Source organism: Cyanistes caeruleus, chromosome Z, assembly GCF_971803275.1.
Source record: "Cyanistes caeruleus chromosome Z, bCyaCae1.hap1.1, whole genome shotgun sequence".
NCBI lineage: Eukaryota > Metazoa > Chordata > Aves > Passeriformes > Paridae > Cyanistes > Cyanistes caeruleus.
In genome coordinates this window covers 8,296,023-8,319,024 of record NC_141732.1, presented here as the reverse complement: position 1 = coordinate 8,319,024, position 23,002 = coordinate 8,296,023, and the positions used below count along the sequence as shown (strand labels likewise).

The window sequence follows — 23,002 nt, the reverse complement described above, 5'->3', positions numbered from 1 at the left end:
CCTGCTTTCTATTCTTAACTTTGTAGTTGTCAGTGACCTACACAAGAGGTTTACACCTCCCTCTTTCTCTAACTATAACCTTGGACTGTTGACATGTGGATGGAACGTTAGGATCCTGAAACATCTCATTAAGGTAAGTGGAATATTACAGTGCCTTGCAAGAACACAGCAAAAATAAACCAATAGTGCACCCATCTGCTGGTGTTTACCTGTTTGCCCTTTTAAGGTCATTAACAAATTCTGCAGACTGCTGATGTCTGATTTCACTGCTCTTCGTGAGTCTCTCCAAGGCACTCACTAACTCCTGCACTCTTGCTTTCAGTTTCTTCTCCCTGGATCAGAAGAAATGGAGGTAGAAAACTATTTTCAAAACAGAAATAGCACTTCAGCTTGGAAGTGTATCAACAATTGTCCCGTGCTGGGTTGAACATGCTGCAAATATTTTCTTTACTACTATTGGGATGATACAAGAGGTAGTTCTTATATTGAACTTTTCAAAAAAAATGGTATTTATAACATTCACCATTTTAGAATTCAGGATCAGAGTAAATAAACTTCTCTGGTAGATCATGGTGTTGTATGCATTGAATCACACTTAGAAATAAGCACAAAGATACATTAAAAAAAAAAAATAAAATGTGAATGTAGTTACTCATACTTACTTGCCAACTCTGAACCAAAAGCTAATCACATGAAGTGTGACAAAATGGAAATAAGGTATCTTATGATATTTTCACATTACAAGTAACTCTATGAGGGAAAGAAAAAGTGAACAAGACAGAAGTTCTGGGCCGGAGCAAGCATTACTGCCTGGGGATTAAGCTGGGTTTAAAAAGCATTTCCCAAGTAAGGATGTGGTATGAAGCAGGTGCTTCTTCCTGGGGAGCTCCCTGCTGCAGAGCTGATGGCTGATGCTTGCTCAGCCCACTCCTACACACACATAGGACTGTTCCATGAGTTTTTCCTGTGACCCAAGCTCTGCACAGATAGCCCAGAGAAAAAAAATTAAGATTTGGAAGCGGGGAAAAACAAACAAACAAACAAACAACAATAAAGAGATGTTTAAAGAATTACATGGAGCTGGGCTTAGCTGGAACACAGATTTTGCGGCATCAAATCCTGGGGATCAAATCTGGGGAACTTCATATGTTAACATGGAGTCTGTGTTTTGCTGCCTAGAACTGCTCTGCAGTGATCCACCTCTCTCTCCCTCCTGCTTTGTTGCAGTGCTGCTACGTGAGTACAACACTTGTTTTCACCTCAAAAACGAGACAGCTGCCAGCTCCCATATAGGCCCAATGGGAATGAATACCCTGAAGTTTGTGAAAGCTATCCCAGCCCTGCAGAGACCACACAGATCCTGGAATCTGAGCTCAGCAGCCTGCAATTCCCAGGAAGGCCTGGATATGGCAGCCTTTTATCAACAGAGAGAGGGTCAGCACCCAGCTCCAGCAGCAACAGAAGGGCTTTCACAAAGTCAGCCAGGGAAATATTCCAAGTTAGCAGTCTATCCCAACAGACTCAGGTGCTGGGTTACCAGACAAATTAGAAAGGACATAAGAGGGCCCTTGTTGATGAAGAATCATCAGTATTCTCTGTACATCCCTTCACTGAAGGAACACGCTCTCTGCTTTCAAGTAATGCAATCCTTCTCCCCTGCAGTTCACTGCCATCCATCCCAAATGTAAATCTTAATTTTTATATTCTGTCTCAGCAGTCAGAAAGGCTCGGCACAGTCTACAGCCAAAATCTGTTTTCTGCAAGGAAAACAGGAAGAAAAAGAGCCAGGACTCAAACAAGAAGATCAGATGTGGCAGAGGCCAGACCTAATGCATTTGTGGCACTACTGATGTGACAGAACAGAGTAGAGGTAAATTTGGTGCTTCTCTGATCCAAAGCTTGCTACATCCAGAGGCTCTGGGAAAGGCTCAGTAGCACCATTTCCAGTGTGATGATGTGAACAGCAAGTCCAGTGGAATAAACATGAACAGTGTCTGGATGGGCAGAGAAATCTCAAAACTGTGAGGCTGACTTAACATCATGTGCAAGAAAAGGTATCGTGGAAACACTGCACAGTCCCACAGGAAAGAGCCCTGTAGAGCCACAGTTCACTGCAGCTAAAGTCCTTCACTCACATCTGTTGTAAAAAAAGCTGCATGGAAAAGATACACAGTGGAAGGACTTTGAGGAACTTTTCATACATGGTAAACTTTGATTGCTGTGGTAACTGTTAATTAATATAAATTAATTAACATACATATATATTATTAACATATTATTTAATTAATATAAATATATATATAATATAATATATTATATTATATATATATAATATATTATATATATAATATAAACATTTAATATAAATTATATAAAATTATATCCTTTTGCCGCTTTTTCACTCACAGTTTTCAACCAGCCCTGTTCACCTAAACATCAAGCTGTATTTCTTTACATTTGGTCTACAAGATCCTTGTCTTGCTGCTTGTCAAAGGCACAGAGCCAGCAGAGTGGTAAGCACCCTGTTCAAGCTACTTAAACGTCTTTCAGATGACAGTTCTGAACCATCTAGCCAAACAGGAAATAGTGGCTAATACTTCAAATCTATAGATGACTCAAATTTACACTGGCACTAGTAAAATACATTTCTTTCGGCTTTTCATGATGTCTTGAAGTCAGTGAAAACACTAGGTAATACCTACTCAACCTTAATCTCACAGAAAGCAATTAGTGGTTTGATTGTATGTGCTGAAAAGTCAAAAAAATCTGAAAAAAACAACACACAGGTATCTACTTTTGCACCTGTTCCTAGTTTTAAAACTGCCTACCTTCAAGAGACATTTCATAGAACAAGTCATATCTGAGGAGCCACACAGCAGCAACAGTAAAGGCAGAGCAAACACCACGGTTTACTCTGGGAAATTAAGACGCACTGGATATTAATCTATTACACACTAAAACATCTTACTGATGTAGGCACAGCCTGCTGCTGCCTGACAGTCTTTCAGAGTCCAAGATCCAAACTCCCATGGAAGCGGACACAGCAAACTCATGCTGCTATTGTGCCCCAGGGGTGTAATATGGGCCTCTGTGTATCCCAAGAAAGCACTTATCTGTGTATTTTGCTGGGAAGAGGGAAGGGGAAGTGATTGAATTTCAGAGAACACAAACTCTGCAGAGCCCCCGACTCACTCTCTATTGGATTGCAGAAGTCAGCAGAGCTTCCTACCCCTTACAACAGCTCTTCCTCCAAGTGGCAACCGCAAGCTGGGGCTGCACAGACACAACATTTCGTGTACACAGAGAAAATGAGCAAGTTCTCAGAAGAGGGAACAAGCCTATGATCTGAGGGCATGGCACACTTCCAGCACAAGGGCTCTCTGCTGCTGAGAAGTCAGCTGGGGAAATCCCTGACTGCTCCCTTTCCAGGGAAAAGCTCAGAATGAGTGCATTCAAAGGCCTACAGCCTATAACATCCGCTAAAAACACTATTTTCAGTGAAATGCCTAATATGCTGGTAATAAAGGCTTTTGTTTGGTATTTTCACTATCAAAACACTCAGTGGGCAGTTGCATAGTGGTTTTCAATGACTTTTTGTTTCAGGATGGCTGAATAGGAAGGGGCTAACTCATGTTCTCTGGTTTCAATGCTACAACTTTGGAGAGTGGGGAATTCTGCCAGGGCCATTAAGGAAACTATTTCTGTAAATTTGGCCTCCACACATTGACACAATGTTTGACACACAGTAATTTATGCAAGGTCACCTTATATTTTCTCTCCTGTCTGGGCTTTTCCAGACATGTTCAGGTTTCACGTGCTAGAATTCTTCCCAGATTTCCCTCTTCTTGCTGATTTCATTGAAAATTCCCCAGTGCTGCAATCAGGAAGCTGCCCTTCTCTGGCATGCAGAAAGTTAATTTTTCTGGCCCTGGCTTGGAGGGCACCCAGCTAACTCCCCTTCATATGAAACCACCAGCTAACACCCCTCTGTCCTGGGGTCAAGAGCACCACAGCTCTTGCCAAATCTGAAGAAAAAGAGGAACAATGAGTTCTCTCCAAATGAAGAGCTGAGAAACTTTCATGAAACCAGGCAGAGGACTCTTGCCATCCCTAGGGTGCATCTTCTTACCCATCAGAAGAGATCTGCTGTGGGCAGATCTCTTCAAATTCCGGCTTCCCCGAGGAGTGGGATGACCAGGTTCAGCCCAACACCTGCCTCTGAGCTCTGCAGGCACAAAGCCCTGACACAGCAGCACCAGCAGCAGCCAGCCCAGGGGGACAGAGGATTCCTGGCAGAGTTACCCAGCTATTCATGCTGGCAGAGCAGCCACCACGGGGGGTGGGGAAGAGGAGGGAGGGAAAGCACCTCCTGCACAATCCACAGCTATCTGCAGGGCCCCTGCTTTGAAGGGAAGACACACACCTCTCATCCCACACTCCTACTCCTTCCCTGATATCCTCCTGCTGTAGTGAGCCCAGCACCATCCCTCATTCCCCTCTCTGACTTTTCCAGTTGAACAGGGTGACACATGATTGTTTTTCCTAGGCATTTGACTCCTCTCAGGAGATAACAGCTGGACATTTAAAAGGAATGCAGATAAATTCTCTTTTCATCAGCAGTCTAAAATAACATCAGACTGGCATGCAGAATCCCCAAGCTAATTCAAATGCATGCCTGCCTCACTGGTCTGGCTTGGTCTACTAAGGGAAACAACCAGAATGTAATAAATGTTTTAAAGAGGCAACAAAGCAGAGCTCCACAAATGCCAAGAGAACCACCCTCTTCAAATGCCATGTTTTGCTGGCTCACCTGCTGAAGCACCATCTGTGCTTGCCAGCTACCCGTGCACAGGAGGCCTTTCCGGACTGCAGAGGTGTCAAAGGGTGCTTTAAAAACCGCTTTGCTAGTGTATACTGTACTGCTTTTTTTGCTGATTGCCAAGATGCTCAGAACAGATCTCAAAAACCAGGCAGTATCCCAGGCATGTGTTGCATGCAGTGGGGAGACAGCCTAGGTGTAGTCCTGGAAGCAACATACTGGCAGCAAAAGGGCGAACAGCCCTGGAGGGAGGTAGCAGCATGACTGCCACACTCACTGCTCAAACCTCCCACCCAGTTTTGCCAGCCCAGCCTGGAACCTCTCCAGACCTGGAGCTATTTGGAGCATCCTGTGACAATTATATCCAAGTGCACAGCAGCTCAACAGTTCAGATAACCACATGGTGGTAAGAACTACTTACTCCGTGTCAAAAATTGAGAAAAAGACAAATTATGGTTGTCTGTGAGGCATATGGTAAAAATAGTTACTTGAGGTGCTTCTAAGGAATCTGTCCCTGATATCACCATGAGTCACTTCTCTTCTTGTGAGAAGCTAAACGTTGCCCTGCCACCACCCCACCCACCAAGGGGAAACCACAGCAGGGTACTGCAGTCACAAAAATGAGACTGAAATTTTTGATGACTGCAAGCCATACTAGTGTCTGGCTAAAATGCCTCAAATTTGCTTATCTCCCCATTTAATTGATGTGATAATTGGAGAACAGAAATAAGCAAACACTGGCAGAAAGCAGCTGAGGATGTATCAGTCATCAGTAGGTCCAGAACACAAACCCCTGCCTGTCATCCCCTACTTTTACCCTCTGCATGTCTGCCCTGTACCTTGGTCAAAGAAAAAGAGGCTTTTACAAATAAAAGTGGAAGTCTAAAGAGGTAATTTTAAATCTGAATGGTTACAGTATGATGTGTTTTAGGCATTTCTATTTCCATTTCTAAGATAGCCTTACTGACGCTCAGCACAGGCCTGAATTTCAATGATGAAATTTACTGACTCCTGCTATCATGAAACTAAGTTCGGTCCTTGAAAATAAACAAGGTTAAAATGCCATCACATGAAGTTTATGGAAATTTAAAATAAAGGAAGGTGGCTTGATTTCTCTCTCACTGACAACAGCAAATAGTCACTGTCATGCCTTGGCCCAGCTTTCTATTGAAACATTTGCTCTCTGAAAAGAAGTTTGGTACAAAACGTGGTTGTGGTCTTCAGACAGGGATAAGGACATAAGAGTGCAACATTGTTCTGTCTCAATAGACACCAGGAAGTTATGGCAGTAGGATGCATTTTTTATGTCCTAGTAGAAATACCTGCAGTTTCCATTCCAGAGAGGCAGGACCACAGCTCTGTGCAATATGTACTCTTTGATAACAGAAGAGCTGTTTGCCAGTCCTGCTGATTGCTATTCATTTCTTCTCTCCATGGTGACTTCACAATTAGTAGCATCACTCACTATGTTATCTCTTAGTTTAGAAGTCATCAGACATAGTAAATATAAAGCTCCTTTGTTGTGTTGCCAGACAGAAAGTCACTCTTTGTGAGAGAGATACTGAAACATGTCTAGACTCAAACGATTCATGTAGCCCTGCACAAACACCAAGGATAAAAATTTTGTGCCAAATAATGATGCAGCTGAGGTCTGAACAGTCAGTCTAAGTGTTCTGACTGCCATGTTTCTTGCTTAGTACTGCTAGATACTTCCTGGCCAAGCATTTTAATGATTTATAAATGATTCTCTAAATATATGAATGAAGTACAACCCTACACAGACAGAAAAGCTATCAGCAGCTCAGAGACCACAGGAGGACCTCAAGGATCAAAGCATTTGTAGCAAAGCCTAGGGAGAGGAAGAAGTTTTAGTCTTGCCAGCCTGGTCATTTTTCACAGAATGAAAGAACTTAGTAGAAGAAGAGATCAGTTCTATCGTCATTATCCTCAGCCTTCCAAAGCAGGATGAAACTCTTACTGCCTCCCTCCTGCCACCTGTAATGCATTTTCCAGCATTAATGCATAACCTGGTATGTGTCTACTAAGTTACAAACTCATACAAGTCACGTCTGCCCCAGCAGAGCAGAACAAACCAGCAAAGAAGAGAACTCATTTAAGGTCTTCCCTCAGAGACTGGATCACATGTCTCATACTGGGCTATTCAACTAGATCTTGTCTTGTAAAACTGGCCTCTGGCACAATCATCAAGGTGTCAGGACCAGGCCATGAAGTTGCTGAGAACACATTTCTGCCCTCACAAGAGTAAGGTATTTCCTGCCAAGAAGCTTGCTTATGGATGTGTCAGACTCAAGAAGAAGAGGCTTTGTGTCCATTAAAGCACCTCATTCCATCAAGAAAAGAGAGGGGAAAACAAAACTGTTAAAGGCTCTGGCAGAAAGTGTTTGTGTTTGGCTAGAACAGGTATGCCTGAATTAGTGAGCTTAGCCTGCAACACCAAATTCTTAAATTCTAAATTAGTTAACCTAGATGTAACCTAGATGTAGCTTTAACAGCATAGGACTTAGAGATAATTTACATTTCTCCCAGTTTGCATAGTGACCATATAAAAGACAAGTAATTCTATATTCTGTAAAAAGCTGGTAACAGGCGTTTTAATGCTGATCACTACTACAGAAAATCCTGAGTTGTTCTAGAAAAAATATGTTATGACACAATAGATGAAGAACTGCTTCTGCCTTGAATTTCTGCTGATGGGCACTACCAACAAAAACTGCACAACACTCTGCTGGATTCCAGATTTAGAAAAATATCCACATCTGCAGAGACAAGCCAGCCTGGCTTTGTGGATGAGACTGCTCTGCTGCAGGGTCATTTGCAGACTATGAGCAAATAAATGTTTCCAAACTACACCAGAACCCAAACTGTAACTAGGTGCTGCTGTTTTATTTGGGTTTCGCTCTGTTTCAATTAAGTGAGAAGAACCTGACAATTTAAGAGCAACAGAAGGACAGAATGGGAAAGTAGCAGAGGGCAGAGTAACAGAACAGCCAGAGCTCTGTAATGACAGGATGAGGAGGGGACAGAAAGCAGGGCTGCTGATTGACATCACATGCTCTGACAAACAGATTCAAAAACAAATGGATTTTTGCCCCTATCCTTGCAGCTGTTGTCCCCTGCAGCAGTCTCTACTGCCTGGAGAAACAACAGGGAGGACAAATTACTGGATGTATGCACCAATTACAACCAGCTCTGAAAGACTCCTGAACACTGTTGTTTAAATACTGTCTCTGGACCACAGAACATGATATGTACTTGCTTCTCATTTCAGCCCCACCCCTCAGCAAACACAGCTTGTGGGACAAATACTTTTAATTCTGTATTCTAGTCCTACTTCTTTGGCACGTGAGGAGGATGTACTTGCAGAGGAGAAAGGACTTTGATAATTTTTAGAATTCTTTTGCGGATTTGTGATGGCCTAAATATCACTGTGATATTTGAGGGCCCATTTAACCAGAATAGCAGTTAGGGACTTCTGGTGTTTTTTAGCATAGCTGTGGCTAACCAGGTTGCAGTAAGCTTTCTCCATGTGCTAGACAGACCTTCAACTAACTTGCAGAGACAAGACTTTAGGGCAAGGAGGGCTAAAGCTTCAGCCTGATCTGGCTGGCAAACTGATTAAGGGAGAAAAATACCCTGTCCACACAGCTTGCAGGAACTGTGCTTGAGCCCCACTGGCAGAGGCAATCACATTTAGTACAGCTATACTTCCATTACAGAGAGAGCCTTCACAATTTATGTACAGTTTAATCCGATTATTTTTCTCCTCTATTTCTGCCTGACAAACTGTACTTGCAAGGCTCTTGGCTGGAAATCCATGCTAATCAACTTAAGGCCTAGTAGATAAAGCAAAGTTGTTTTCTCTGAGTTGTCAGCAAACCACATTTCATGACTATACTCAAACCTCTGCTAACTTAGGTCATTGGCATCTTCTCAAAATCCAGGAGCAAATAACAAGAGCAGGAAGAAGCAGCAGCTCAAGTGAAGGGAGAAAATGCTGGTGGAACAGTTCACACCAGGGCTTTATGTCTGGGGAACATGGGGGAGGCCAATGGCTCTCTGCAATGTTTATGTAAATTACTTTGTTGATGGGTTTTATCCACCCACACACAAATGACAGTTTTGATTATTTTACCCACAGAATTTTGCTCCCTGCAAACTAAATACCCAGCAACTGCCAGACTACTGAGCAAATGGTATGAGATATATTGATTCTGCAGTGGTAATGATCTTACATTTTTACATAAAGGTTTTCAGGCTTAAGTGTCCATAGGCACACCACACTGAAAAAAAGTACCTCAGGGATGAAACACCACAGCTGCTGGAAAGGCACCATCAAAGAAGGTAAAAACACCAGTAAAGCAAAGCACACTCTTCCTAGCCAAAATTCTAAGCAGCATTTTGGACAGGTTCTAAATATAAGAACCAGATTAGATACCAGACAGCCATTTCTTGGAAAAGGTGGATAGAACAAGTTCTGAAACCATTATCAAAACTATGAATTTCTTTGTCATGAAGTTTACCACATTGCTGGTGCAGGAAAAACTGCTGCACAAACAAATATCTAGCTAATGTAAAACTGTACTGAAAGCTTAGGCTTAAAACCTGTCTGTTGCTAAAAGCCAAATGTCTTTGTCAAGACATCCATTTTCTCTCCCATTGGAAAGCTAATGCCTCACATAATGTCATTTGTAATTGAACTGTGGCTCCATTTACATACTCAGGAGGCAAATGGAGCATCTGAGTCATCAAAACGCCTGCAATTCCCACTCCCATAACTCCTACCCAAATTTTAACCCGAGGCAACCCTTCTTAACCAAAGATCACACTTCAAATCCTGTCTTCACTAAAGGTTTCCTTTATGCATGACACAAGAAATGTGTCATGTCACTGTTTTATGTCTCATACTCTTGCCTGAATGTGGTTGTTACTGCCATTTTGAGGGTTTCTTTTATTTCTAAAATTCAACTGAATTTTAGAGAACCTCGAGGAGTATGGAGTTGAGCACCATGTGAAAGCAGCTGAAGAACAATAGCAAGAGGAAAATTAGAAGGACTTTGATCTTTTACCTTCTCACAGGGCAATTCTATGATCACTCTTCAAACCACTTGAGGGTTAGAGTGAAGGCTCAGAAACAAACCTTTCGCTGCACCTTCAGGACAAGTCCTGCTTCTGGTGAGGGAAGCTGTGCTTACCTCCTGAGTGCATTTGTCAGCTCAGCAGTCAGTTCACTCTCACTGTATGGTCTCAGCTCAGCGAGTGTTAGCGGCGTTGCGGTGCCATCACTGCATTCCTGAGAAAGGAGAAAAAGCCACCTGATTAGAAATTACTGACCATCTTAATGGGAAAATTCTGAAAGCTTCTTAGTTCACAGCTATTTGTAAAAGGAAGGTGAAATAAACTACACAATGCTACAGCAACATAGCAGTGTATCAACATACCAAGGAATGGACTTAACAGATTAATACTTCACAAATGCCTCTAAATGGTTTCTTAAACCACCACAGCTCACTGTGAACTTGCAGAATTCTGCTATTGTGTGCGAAACTGCCACTGCCTTCCTTATATTTCTTTTGACACCACACATGAAACCAAGAAGCACTGGGATCAAAAAATTCAGATGATGTATTGCCAGGAACAAGTAAGTAAGATGTAACTCTCGGTTTTTGTTTTTAAACACATATATTGACATTGACATTTTCTGGGGACACAGCACTAAAACAAGACAAAATAAAGTTTTCCAAGGTATTTATTTCTTAATGAAAATTACTACTGCAAATGCAGAGATCTGTTTATTTTGCATTATTTTTCTTTAAGGGGAGAAGATTTTTCATTCTCAAATTACTACAATTTAACTTGGAGAAAGAGATTGTCATTACAATGTTCTAAATGCTGCACAGAAATGAGTGCTAGTGCTTTCATATTTTGTTTATGGGAAAATGGCATTTTGCTTAGACTTCCTTGCAGTGTTTCTAGTGAGTGGCAAGTGGCAAAAGACATGCTCAACCACAGCAACTTGTATGTTTGGCAAGACTGGCCTTGTGCTACTCAAAGCACTCTTGTTTTAGCTCATGCTTAAACACCAACTCTGCAAAATGCTCAAGTCACAGGCATGGAAAGAACCACCTAACAACCGGGGAAGAGAGAAAAGATCTGTATACAGACCAAAGAGAAGAAAGACTAACATGCTAAAGATTGCAATAGGGATGAGAGGGATTTGATTAATCAGGTTTACAACTTTGGAAACATAGCTTGACTCCCGACCTTGCCCAGTTTATCTTTGCTTCCGCTGCTGGTTGAGCTGAGAGACCTCATTCTCTGCTCTTTTTGTTCTTCCACTTCAGACTTCAAGTGCTCAATATGGACGAGGTAGGCCTGCTCCTGGGCCTCTCGAGTGCTCAGCTTCAATTCCAAAGCCTTCTTCTCCTTCTCCAGCAGATAAAGCTGTGCCTTGAGCTCTGCCATCTCTTCCTGTTGAAGAAACATTGTGTTATTGCATGCTGCTTCATGGGACTAGGTACCTAAAGGAAGATGAGGTTAAACAAGATTTTCATCCACTCTTATAACTGAAGTGTTCTTTTCACTGAAAGAACTATCAGCACCCAGATGACTTTTTATAATCATATTGCATATTTATCAAAAGACCTATATATCTTCACTCTGAGTATGATGAGCTGTGCCACCCCTTTATTATCTTCAGGAATAAGCTCAGAGGCAAATTAGAATTAGACTACCAGGGATCTGAGAGAATTGCCATAGCTGCTGGTTCTCTGGTTCTACTCTGTCCTTCAGAGACCATTGTATTAAAAGCAGAAGTGTATGACTTTGTCAAACAGCTCCCTAAAAGCAAGATTTCAATTTCTTATTGATAAGCAAGAATTCATTTCATTACAGTGGAAGGGCTTTGAGAGAGCAGGACAGCACACAGAGGTTATATATTCCTGCCTTGTAATACCAGCCTCTGTGATAGAATGGGTTACATCAAAAAGAGCAACAGAATGTGGCACCATTAAATGTCTACTTATCATTTCCCTCCTCTAGGTGGCCAGAACACAAGTATACACAACTTGAGCTTGACAGAAAAATGCACTCATATTCCTCTCTAAATACAACCCACAGAAGATGGGCATTGGTACTTGATAGAAAGAAGCTAAATTCTGAGAACTCCTTCTCGTGTGCAATTCTTCTGCTTCCCTAATGCTCCTGACAGGGCTGTCACCTATTGTAACACAGTGTCTGCTGCCTGAGGACAGACTTCTGTTTTAACATCTGTCTGACAGTGGCTGGGCAGAATTTTAAGAGCAGGACATGAGAGCAATGACCCTTCTTACAGCATATGCTCCAAGACTCCCTGAAAAGCAGATGATGAGTTATTCCTGAAGCAGAAGGCTCTCTGTGATTAACAACATTTCAGGAATGTTTCTTGTACAAAATGCCTCGTTATTTTATATACCCAGAAAAACCCAATATTCACAAAACCTTTAAGGAGATAGTACTAATACATAATTTACATGATGTGCTTAAAGACACCAGTAAACAAGCAAAAGACTGCCAAAACAAAAAAAAAAAAACAACCTAGAAGCATGTTTCCACTGTTTAGCTTGCTTTGCCCTAGGTCACTTAATGGGTGAATACTAAGTTCATGCAGACATTTTCTTGTTTGACATTTCTGTTCCAGATTTGTTCACTGTGTAAACACCTCTGAAAGAAGTTTCTTGTTGTGTGGCCAGCCTATGAACAAGTCACTATTTATTTAATTCCAAATAAATAAATAAATAAACAAACAAATAAATAGAATTAATCACAAAAATAACAGGGGTATCTTGCAAAAATCTGCTGTCTGGATTGAAGTGTAAGCAGTGCACACAGGTGTATCACAGCCATAACCATCACAGGTAATCACTGTCTTATTCAGAACAACCAACCATGCAAAAATAAAATCCATATCTTAAAAACCCTGAGGGGCTTGGAAAGGTTTTTATGAGCTTTAAAGTAATTGATTTATTCATCTGCTTGTTTGTGAACTGAAGGTTAGAAGTATAACCAGTTTCATTCAATGTGAGTTACACAAATTTAGTTGTTAGGCAAACTTACCATTAATTGCCTTCGTCAACAGTAAAAAATGTAAATAATACTAATAAAAATGATGGGGAAATTTTGTTATAGGAGTTGAACTGGATGGTCTGATATACTCAAGTGTATGCATTTAACTTCTTAAGCCTCTACTTCTAAAGTCATTAATCTACTTAGCCTTCTTAGTGAAGGCTGAAAAGTAATTTGAGCAGAGTATTTTGACACTTATATGAATAAAAAATACTTTTGGCTGTCTGTGTGGGATAGTCATGACAAGATCTTTCCTGGCTAGAAGATAAAGCTAGGCAAATTCAGCCCAAAAATAAGGGACATCTATTTAGTATAATAAAAAGGTGAATTTATCCACTACAACAATGAATCTGTGGAACAGGTTTTTCTCATCATGCAAAGATTTTTCATAACTTTAACTTATTTTAACATAGCCAAGCTCTAAATAAATTTGAGGATCAATGATTAACTCCTTTGTTTATGAAGACAGTAAGCTTAGATCATCATATATGAATTCAGAAGTTTGCATCCTGTCCCAGAAGACATATCATGCACCTCCCATATGTTACTTTTCGCATGTCAAAACAATGTGACTTGGAAGTTAAGAAGCAAAAGCAAAGCACGGGAAAAGTTAAAAAGCTTGTGTCAGCAAATGTCTTAGGCTCACAGAGAAGGAACAGGAGGGAATGGAAAGGCTGAAGACACTTGAAAATTCAGATGCAGTTGAGGATTGTGGTATGGACACATGCAATGTGTGAGGCAGAGTGGCAGCAGCGATTTTGGGAAAATTCAGGTAGTTCAGGTTTACTTAGAGCAATTTTTTCCATGAAAATAACTTTTCTAAAGACTGCATCTAAATTTAACTGAAATGACAGTGCTTTTGTATATTTACTATTTCCCTTTTCTTCCAGCTACAGGTTGCTGTGAAGCATTTTTGCAGTTTAATACACCTGAATCTTCAGAGTGTGAGCACAAGTGGCATTCACTAAATGAAACCCTGAAGGAGGAGGCAGCAGGTGTCCCTCTCCTAGGGCATTGCAGAAGACTTAGACAATCCATCCAAATTCACAAGCTTCAGTTATTTTGGGACTAATTAAGTGAATATTGAGGAATACTTTGTACTTCCAGTCATACTGTAATCCTGATTTTTGGCAAAAACTTAAATGCAAATTAAAAACTTCAGATTTAAAATAATCAGAAGCACCACAGAATTCTCAAACTCAAAATCAGTATTACATTTGGTCATACCCGACTCAAATGCTGCAAAAAGTTTTGAAAGTCGTAAGAAGTCAACAAACATCAGAGCAGATAAATATCATACTCTACTCAACTGTACTTCACTATTCAAATCTGTAAGAGCATGAAGGCCTGTAACAAAGGTGGACAATGGATTTCTCAACATTTTCCACGGAAAGACTGTAGTCTCAAAGCACTTAATGAGCAACATTATCAACACCTGTACACAAAAGAGGAAAAACTATCAGTGTAGAAAGCTGAGACTTCTTATCTAGACTAAGTCCTTTGAAATGCAGAAAGGCTGTAAAGCAAGAATTATTTACACCCATCAGAAGTAGTCTCCTTGCTAACTGGGGCATGACAACTGACCTCAAAGCAAGACCAGACCACTGAATGATGACAAACCAGGGACTAGAATGTATTTGGAAACATGGTTAATTATTGCTTGAAGCAAAGAATTGAATTTTGTATTAGTACTGACAGACAACTATGTCTTATGCTCTGGATCAGTAAAAAAACAAAACAAAACAAACCCAGGCAGCAGAGAAACAACCCTCAAACCGTCTTTATAATTAATAAAGAACTACTGTTGTAAAGGTATTTCAAACCAATGAAGGGATCAGTTTTTACAGGACACCAGAAATGGCAGGTGCCAAAAGATTCAGCAGAGATTCCCACACAGAACCAAGTTTTGGGAAGACAGCAGGAGATTGTAAGACCCAGCAACACAGGAAATCATTGAGTAGCTTGGTCCAGCTGTATCACCCTTGCTAAGTATGTGGAAGGGAGGGAGCAAATTAAAAATGCTAAACGATGAAGTCTACTGCAGTCCATCTGCTTCAAGTTAAATAAAATACTGCAAGGAAACAAATTCTCTGTTTGCCTCAAAAGTAGGCATATGCATATGCTATTCTGTATAAGATACACCTTTCAAATAATTGATACAAAAAATATACTCAGAAAGCCAAAATGTGTTGGGATCTTAGGTTCAGCTCTGTTCTAGCTTGACAAACAGATGAGGAGCTGTATTACAGACCTGAGCAACAACTATGGAAGCTGACAGGTAAGACATTTGACAAATATGAGTTTTCACAATGTCTCTTTCAGAAACATAAGGTTTTCCTGCAGTTGTGAATTCCAACAAAGTACAAGAAATTACAATGAATAACAGTACTATCAGTTTCTCTGTACTGCAAAGGGCTGAAGGTAACTTCAGACACCTATACAAAATGTGTGTGTATTCTTTATTCACTACACACAACCCAATCAAGAAGAAAATCTTCTTCTTCTAGTTGCAATTCCTACAGTGAAAACCCAATGTTCCAGGTCCAGCCAAATGGATGCCATGTGTCAAAAACAAGTGTTGTGTGAACAGAAGGATTACCAGCACTCAAAAGTGTACCAGAAATAACTGGTGGTGATCCTGACAGTCAGAGAAGGCAACAGCACTACTCACAAGGGATACAGCTTTGCAGTTTGCCCTTACCTTTAAATTAAAATAAAATTAGGAAAATCAAATAAGTTAAAATTTAAAAATAGAGGTAAGAATGGTGTACAAGAGACTTCAGGGAAGATCTGGATGCAAAAAAGGGGGAGGAAGTGTGATATCTGAAATACACATCTAATTATCTACCAACATCTTACAGTACATCTTGCAGGCTTTAGTTATGGGGAATGTATTGCTATTTGCCACAGTGTATTCAAACAAGTAACATAATTTTACATCTCCCAACTGCTAGTAAGCAATGTTTTCTGAAGTCCGATTAATGAATGCATTATTGCAAAACTGTATCTGTCATCATGGAAAAGCAGCACCACTAAGAACATAATTATCAACACTTGGCTACCACTTAGCCAGAAGCAGCACATCTGAGCAAAAATCTATAACTTTAGAAGCCAGTGAAATTATTAGGATTTGCTGTCCCACACAGTACCATCACCTGACATGTCTGAAATCAGTTGGCTAAATTAGCACTTGCTAAAATACAGAAATTAAACTTACTTAAATTGTACCAAAACCAGACAAATTCTGAATGCAGACATACACCTGGTATTGCCTTTGGTATGTTCCAGTGTTTTAGTTCACCTCTCAAAATTAATACAGAAGACAAAACGATGTAAGCTCTACACCTGGTCAGTAAAGATCAGCTTTTCTGTATCACATCTTTAGAGTTGGACATATAAACCAGGGTTCTCTCCAAAGCTCTCTGTTAATGCAAGTCATAACACACCTTTGCTGAGACTCTGAACTGAGGTACAGGCTGCAACACAATGCCTAGAACAGCTCTGGACTTGTGACCAACTGCCAGAGAGCATCAAGGATGACATTTGACAGACCATTCCTCCTCCCACACCAATATTAAAAGCAGCTGAATTTGTTCTGCTTCAGTTCACAAATATTCATGATGCACATTTGCAAGCTCATAAGTAATGAACTGTCTCTTGGGAAGTGCTGAATCATGTTTTTTGGTCATCCTTGAGCAATTCAGCTGCCATAACTCTCACAGAGAGCATCTGGTTTGTCAAGAAGAGCACTCCAAGTTTAGAGACACAGATGAAGTCCTCCCAATTCAGAACACACATAGCTCATCACTGTTAATGCACTGCCTTCTGTCACTTTCTGACTACTGGATTTTCAGTCCAGATTATGTGTTACAACAAAGTTATCCTTAATTACCGAGTGACCATTATCAGAGCCTCCCATGTGTGTGACTGAGCACATTTTGTGATTTAGGGGCATTGCCAGCAGAGCAGCTCCCCTCTTGGTTATGAATTAAATACCTTCATTGCCATGAGTTCCTGCATCAAGACTGCATTTTCTAAGTCCAGCCTCTGGCTGTCTCCACGTGGCTTAACATCATAACTAAGGGGATCAATGTGGATGCTTTCCAGCTCCAGCATTGTCAGTTTCACTGCTGCTCTGTCGTTTTTCAGCTGCTGGATGTAATCCTTCAGCCGCTGCTCATCCTCCTTTGTAAATTCTGTGTCACAACTGCTTGCAGTTGAGCTGGTAGTACTGGAAAGAGAAAAAATGGTATTAGAAAAAAAAAAAAGTTTGAAAAAAAAAATCTTAATTTTTACATCAAACACCCTCCCAATACCTCATTAATGCATCTCCATCTTAAAAGTTCACACAAAGGACACAGATGAAGTATGGACCGGACATTGCAATGTGAGGTGTGTGAAGTTCAGAAAAGAAATTAACTCTTTAAGCAGCATGAGAAAATTGTATCATGTGAGAACTTCTCTGCAAAGCCAGATATTTATTGATGTGTAACAAAATTACCAACTGAAATGGTGTCTTCTGAAAAAAAGTGTGGGATTTTTATTCAAAAAGGAAAAAAAAAAGCTACTTAAGAGTTCTTAGTAGTAACATAGCACAGCAAGCTGCTCAGACACTGAGTATTCATCTTCTTTGAGAAGAAGGATCTGCTAAGAAAAAAAGAATGAACCCAGACTTGATCTATCTCTGCTGATGACCATACCAGTTATCACCTCAGATATTTTAATGGATACTTCTAGGAATCAACCTGAGCAAAATTCCACTGGCAGATGCCAGGAGAACTTTCAGTTCACATGAAGGTGAACTCCTCAGCATACTGAAATTCCTTCAAGGCTAAAGTGACTTCAAACTAACCCACAGAATAGCAGGAATTCTAATAAAAAGTCATTATAAAAGACTTCAAGGTCTAGTTGTATCTTCTGAACAAATGAGGGCCCATTACTCTGCCCCATAAGTGTTTACACAGGGATTGCAGAAAGGGGCAATAATGCCGATAGAGCAATGGTGGCTGAGTGCTACCTACCCACCACCACGCATGCCAGTGCTGCTGCAGGCCCAGACTGACACAGCTGTAGCATTCCAGGGCTGAATATAGTTGCAATAACACTAAAAGGAAAATAAAATGCCAAGTTGTTTCTACAGCCTCACTCAAAGCTGCCTGCTGTCTCCTGAGGTCCTGTAATCAGCTGCAGGGTGAGGGATAAGTCATCCATTAACTGTGCCTGTCTGGAATGCTAGATGATCTCAGTTATCACCAGGGGAATAAATCACTTTCTGTATCAAATTGCACTGCTGTTCAACATTTTTGTACTAAGAAAAATGTCCCATCCGCTAGATGCTGTGAAAGCCAGGATGATGTCCTAAAATATTATGCATGTGCAAAGGGGAAGCCTATCAAGATAGGCTTGATTTTGTTCTTTGGTTCTACTTCAGCTAAAGCTACATTGATTTTAAAGTGCTTCAAATAATTGCTCATCTTCTCACAAATTCCAAGCACAGCCTTGGAGAAGATAGAGAATTGGCAGGTCTCTGAATATTTCTCAAAATCCTCCCTCCCATGAAATATTGCATTACAGCTCTTTACTACAATTCTGTGTTAATTTCACATTATTCCCTACTTTTCTGAGGGATAAGAGGTTCCTGCCATGGTCGACACAACTGTGAACTGGTGTTTTGTTTTCATCCATTTCCTTCATTAAATGGAACTTAAGAGCATTCAGTACCTATATACATAGAAACACCCTCAGGCTGAAACAAATTTTTGTTCATACTGTTTCTTGATTAGAAAACTGTGAAACACTTAATAAATCCTGCTTTACTGAGCCTAAAGGCATCTTACTGAATTAGATATTTATATAAAAATAATGACAGACAATGTGAAAAGTACTTAATCCTGTACTGAAGTCATATTGTAAGTTTCTTCCTCAGCACCCGAAGACTGCAATTGCAGAGATTTTCTGGATTAAATGTAAAACAGCTGTTGTTGCAGGAAGGATAGCTTTAAAAGTCTTCAAATCTTGGGGCACAGAGACCTCATCTCAGTTTTTGCTTGAAAAGGTAAGAAAACCCAGCCATCCTGCTGCAAATGACACCTGAGCAAAAAAATGCTGAAAGTTTATTGTTATGTTGAGCTGGACCCCATACTCCATGCACATTCACAGATTTTGGCTCTTGAAGACCCACAGCTGTGCACATATGTGTTAGGGGAGTGCAGTCCAAACTGAGGAAGGCTGTCTGGGCTGTTGCCAGTGATACTCAGGCTGCTTTTACTTCAGTCCTGGCTGCCTGCCTGCCTGTCTGCAGCTGAGTTGGCTCCTCTGATGAATTGCTAGCAAACTGCTCTTCTTCTACGTTTCTTTTCTTTAAAGAGTTGGAGAGAGCTCAGCAAGGAACTTGTATCTCAGCCAGGACAGAAGAGGACAAGAACTTATACCCTCCCCCTGCATTTAGCAGCGCATCCCCACCCAGAAGACTGGAAGCAGCTGGGGTAGGAGGGACAGAAACAGCACTGCAGTGTTTCTGATCTCCCCAGCAACTCTGCCAGGGTGTGCTGCCCCAAAAACCCCACCAAACAGCTCTGCACAGCCACAGAGCTGGTCTACTACTGCTCTCTTTAAGGGATGACAGCTGGTGAGCACCTCATCCTGAATTTCTGATATTGCTTTCCCTTCTGAACAGCAATCAGGACAAAGGAAAACATTTATAGTATAACACAACCATCCAAAAACGACAGGAAACTGTTGCAAAAGATGTGCAGTTTTTCATTTCTCAAGTGTTTAGGTAAGGACAGAGAAAGGATCACAGTTTCATCACAGCTGGAGGGAATACAACATCAATCTGCCATTCTCACAGATGCTATATCAGAACAAGAAAAGAGAAATGTTCTTCACACTTGCTTCATTCCTCAAGTCTTTTATAATGATGTCATGCCTGGGTGATGTCAAATTAATTTTAATTCATATACAATATGTGGAAAATATGTGGGCTGGTACAGCATAATGTCAGTCTTATTTGCTGGCACCAGTTTGAGTGTATAAAATGCAGTGGGTAAACATAAAAGAGGCTTTCAGCAATGCTTCTCTGTTAGTTTTTGCACAGTACAAAAATTTATCCATAAATTTGCACAGTACAAAAATTTATCCATAAAACCCTTTATGAGCATCATTTTATCTGTTAAAAATCAAGTCAGTAATAGAATATATTTGCAATTAAGCAATGGTGTGTACAATACAGTTGGTAGGATTGATATTAACATTGTCAGAACTGAATCCATGAACTTGCTTGAATACCTGCACACAACCTAAAGCTTGCTTTAAAGAATGCAGCTGATCCACAGTACACACAGCCCAAACACCATCTTTCCAGTTGAACATCATGGTTTGATATCTGGGACAACACAATTCCAGAAGGTAGTAACTTCCCGACAAACTGAAAAGCACCCCAACCAGGCAAAAGACAAACAACAGCTAAAATCAGAGGCTTTAGTAAACTGCCCTGCTTCCTGCTGAGACTGCTTCAGTCCAGCAACAAAGTGTTACACAGATGTCATGGAGTTACTTTACCTTTAAGGGAGTTGGAGTTGCTGGGAAGTGCTTGGAGTCTTTTCTCCTGACCAATTATCGGTCATTGCTGGGAATTGACAGCAGTTTAGGCCATTGAAAAGTGGGATCAACTTGTGAACCCTACCTTAAAATGTAAAAGCAGAGCTCTCTGAGCTCTCTTTGTTTCCTGGCTGTGAAGGGTGGCAGAGCTCCAGGCCTCCCGTCCCTGCCCAGGCCATGCGGCCGGGCAGGGATGGGGCCGGGCCTGCCCCGTCTCCCGGCCGGGAGATGGGGGGGCCTGGGGAAGGTTTTCCTCGGGCCCCAGGCCGGGCCGGGCCGATCTCTGGCTCGGCTGCAGGTTTTGCTGTAACTACATTCACTAGAAACTGCCCAGTGAAGAAAGAGAGAGGCCCTGGACTTGCAGTGGGCTGGAGCAGCGACCACACGCTCCAGAGCAGCTATGAAGAACTTTCCATCGCAGACGGCTCCAGCTCCTGTTCGGCAGAGATCACCGAACCATCTACAAAAACCTGGGCAAGATTTTAACTCTTTTATTACTCAGATGAGACTTGCGGATTAATCTTTTTATCCAGAGAGAGAAAAAGAGAGTGATCAACATGGAAAGAGACTTTATAAACTACCAGTGACAGGAAAGAAAAGAAGCTTCAGGAAAGGTAGAGAATTAAGAAGATGCTTTAATTAAGCTGAAATATCTTTCTGTTAAAACTATGGAGATGGACAATGAAGTCCTGAAAAGAACTCCTTTAATTCATGATATAAGATCTAGAGAGGAATAGTGTTCAAAGTGTAAATGTGAGTAAAGAGTAATTATGGTATAGTGAAGTGCTGGGAGATTTGAAGCCTTGAGAGGCAATGAGAAAACTGTTGAGAGATTTGAAGCCTTGAGAGGCAATGAGAAAACTGTTTTCTGGTGAAGCTCACAGAAACAGATGAAGAAGACTTTTTTTTGCCTTTGAATAACTTATCCTTAAAAATGCTATCTCTAGACTCATGGCCCATACATACTTCAGAGTGATGTGAAAATGGGAGGAGTGAACTCTAATAATAGCAGCTCTGAGCAGCTAACATTAGGGCAACAGAAAACTATAACAAAAATAGTTTTCTTGTGAGAAACTCCATAAATTAACAGGAAGAAACTTCTGTTTCTCTATAAAGACTGGTAAAAAGACCAGCAAGAATTGAGACTGTTTTAACCACCAGAGTTCCAGAGTTTTTGTCTCTGTTGTCATGTGAACAAGGGAATAATAGGTAGATAAGAGATGGAAAGGTTTTTCTGGAAGTTTATTCTGGTGTTCTTATTATTGTGGTTTGTCAATAAACTTTCTTTTTTTTCCCTTTTAAGTTGTATGCCTGTTTTGCTCTTGTTCTAATCCATATCTCACAGCAAGAAGTAAGTAATTTTCTTAGTTATTGGTTTAAAACCACGACAACAGGTAACACCAAGATATCTATTTGAACATTTCCAAATAACTTATTTGCATGCTTCAGCCAAAATAATCTTGTCTGTCACCAACATAGCTGAAAACTGAGATGGTTCTGACAAGAGATATATTCCTATCATTGACTGAGTTCAGATATTTTGTGACACTAATAATACTGAAAAGAATTGCCTTTGCATATGAGGGACCAGATCTGTCCTCCCATGAACGCAGATCTAAGATTTGGCTTACTAGCACAGCAGGGAATAAAACACACCATTTTCAGTCAGTGTTACAATTGGGCATCTTCCCTTTTGTTTCCTTCCAAAGGTGCAATCAGTCAGACCTTGTTGGCAGTGTATATTCTATACTTAGCCTCTGTCCATTTAAAATAATTATGATTTCCAATTACATTGCAAACCCATTCCTGTTTTCAAAAACCAAATTGGCAACATTATTGTGGAGCTGCTGCCAGTCAAGTGAATTTAGATGGTCTTTCATTGCCTTTGATTTCTTTTCATGTCAGTTGCTCTCTTTTACAGTTTTCTGTAAAAAACTGCTCATCACTAGTAGCCCACCAAGCACTTAGTCTCAGTAATGTGTTCAGTGACTTGACATTCAGAATCTCATCTGAAATTTCAAAGCCCAAGATGGGTCAACAATTCCACTGTACATCCATATTCTACAGGATTTCAAACATCAGGGAGAATTAGTAACTTGTCACAAGTCTCAGCAAAGGATAGCTTGCATCATCCTATTACCAGCCACTTCATTAATTAAGTTTCAAAGGGAAAAGGTAGCATTACAAATCTGCAACTAAAAGCCTGCAACACTGAAACATCAAAGGCAAGAAAAATCAGTTTTGCAGATTCAAAGTATGTTTCAATCAAATACTGTAAAAATATTTTCACAGTGGCCCCCAAGTGGTGGGTGGTTCACACAACACTCACGGGAGGCGAAAGGAAATGACCTTAAATTGTGCCAGAGGAGTTTCAGATTAGATAGTAGAAAAAAATTTTTACTGACAGAGTGGTCAGGCATTGGAATAAGTTGCCCAGAGAATCAGTGCAGTCACCATCCCTTG

The 23,002-nt window shown here is 40.7% G+C and overlaps 1 protein-coding gene and 1 long non-coding RNA gene across 4 annotated transcripts in view; one reads left to right on the top strand and one right to left on the bottom strand.

Moving 5' to 3' along the window:
• MCC (MCC regulator of Wnt signaling pathway) overlaps positions 1 to 23,002 on the bottom strand; it is a 186,802-nt gene that overhangs the window by 4,365 nt on the left and 159,435 nt on the right. For both annotated transcript variants that reach the window (XM_023944976.2, XM_023944975.2), the window contains 4 exons: positions 16,937 to 17,171; positions 11,102 to 11,308; positions 10,033 to 10,130; positions 210 to 332 (listed from right to left, as the gene is read on the bottom strand). In XM_023944976.2, coding sequence (XP_023800744.2) covers positions 210 to 332; positions 10,033 to 10,130; positions 11,102 to 11,308; positions 16,937 to 17,171 — 663 coding nt within the window. The remainder of the gene's footprint in view (positions 1 to 209; positions 333 to 10,032; positions 10,131 to 11,101; positions 11,309 to 16,936; positions 17,172 to 23,002) is intronic.
• LOC147648075 (uncharacterized) lies at positions 27 to 14,973 on the top strand. 2 transcript variants are annotated; one of them, XR_015280574.1, is made up of 4 exons: positions 27 to 133; positions 1,228 to 2,204; positions 2,409 to 2,513; positions 13,831 to 14,973. It is a non-coding gene; the product is annotated as an uncharacterized LOC147648075 (long non-coding RNA). The 2 variants fall into 2 exon arrangements; XR_015280573.1 differs by lacking the exon at positions 13,831 to 14,973 and having other exon boundaries at positions 2,409 to 3,561.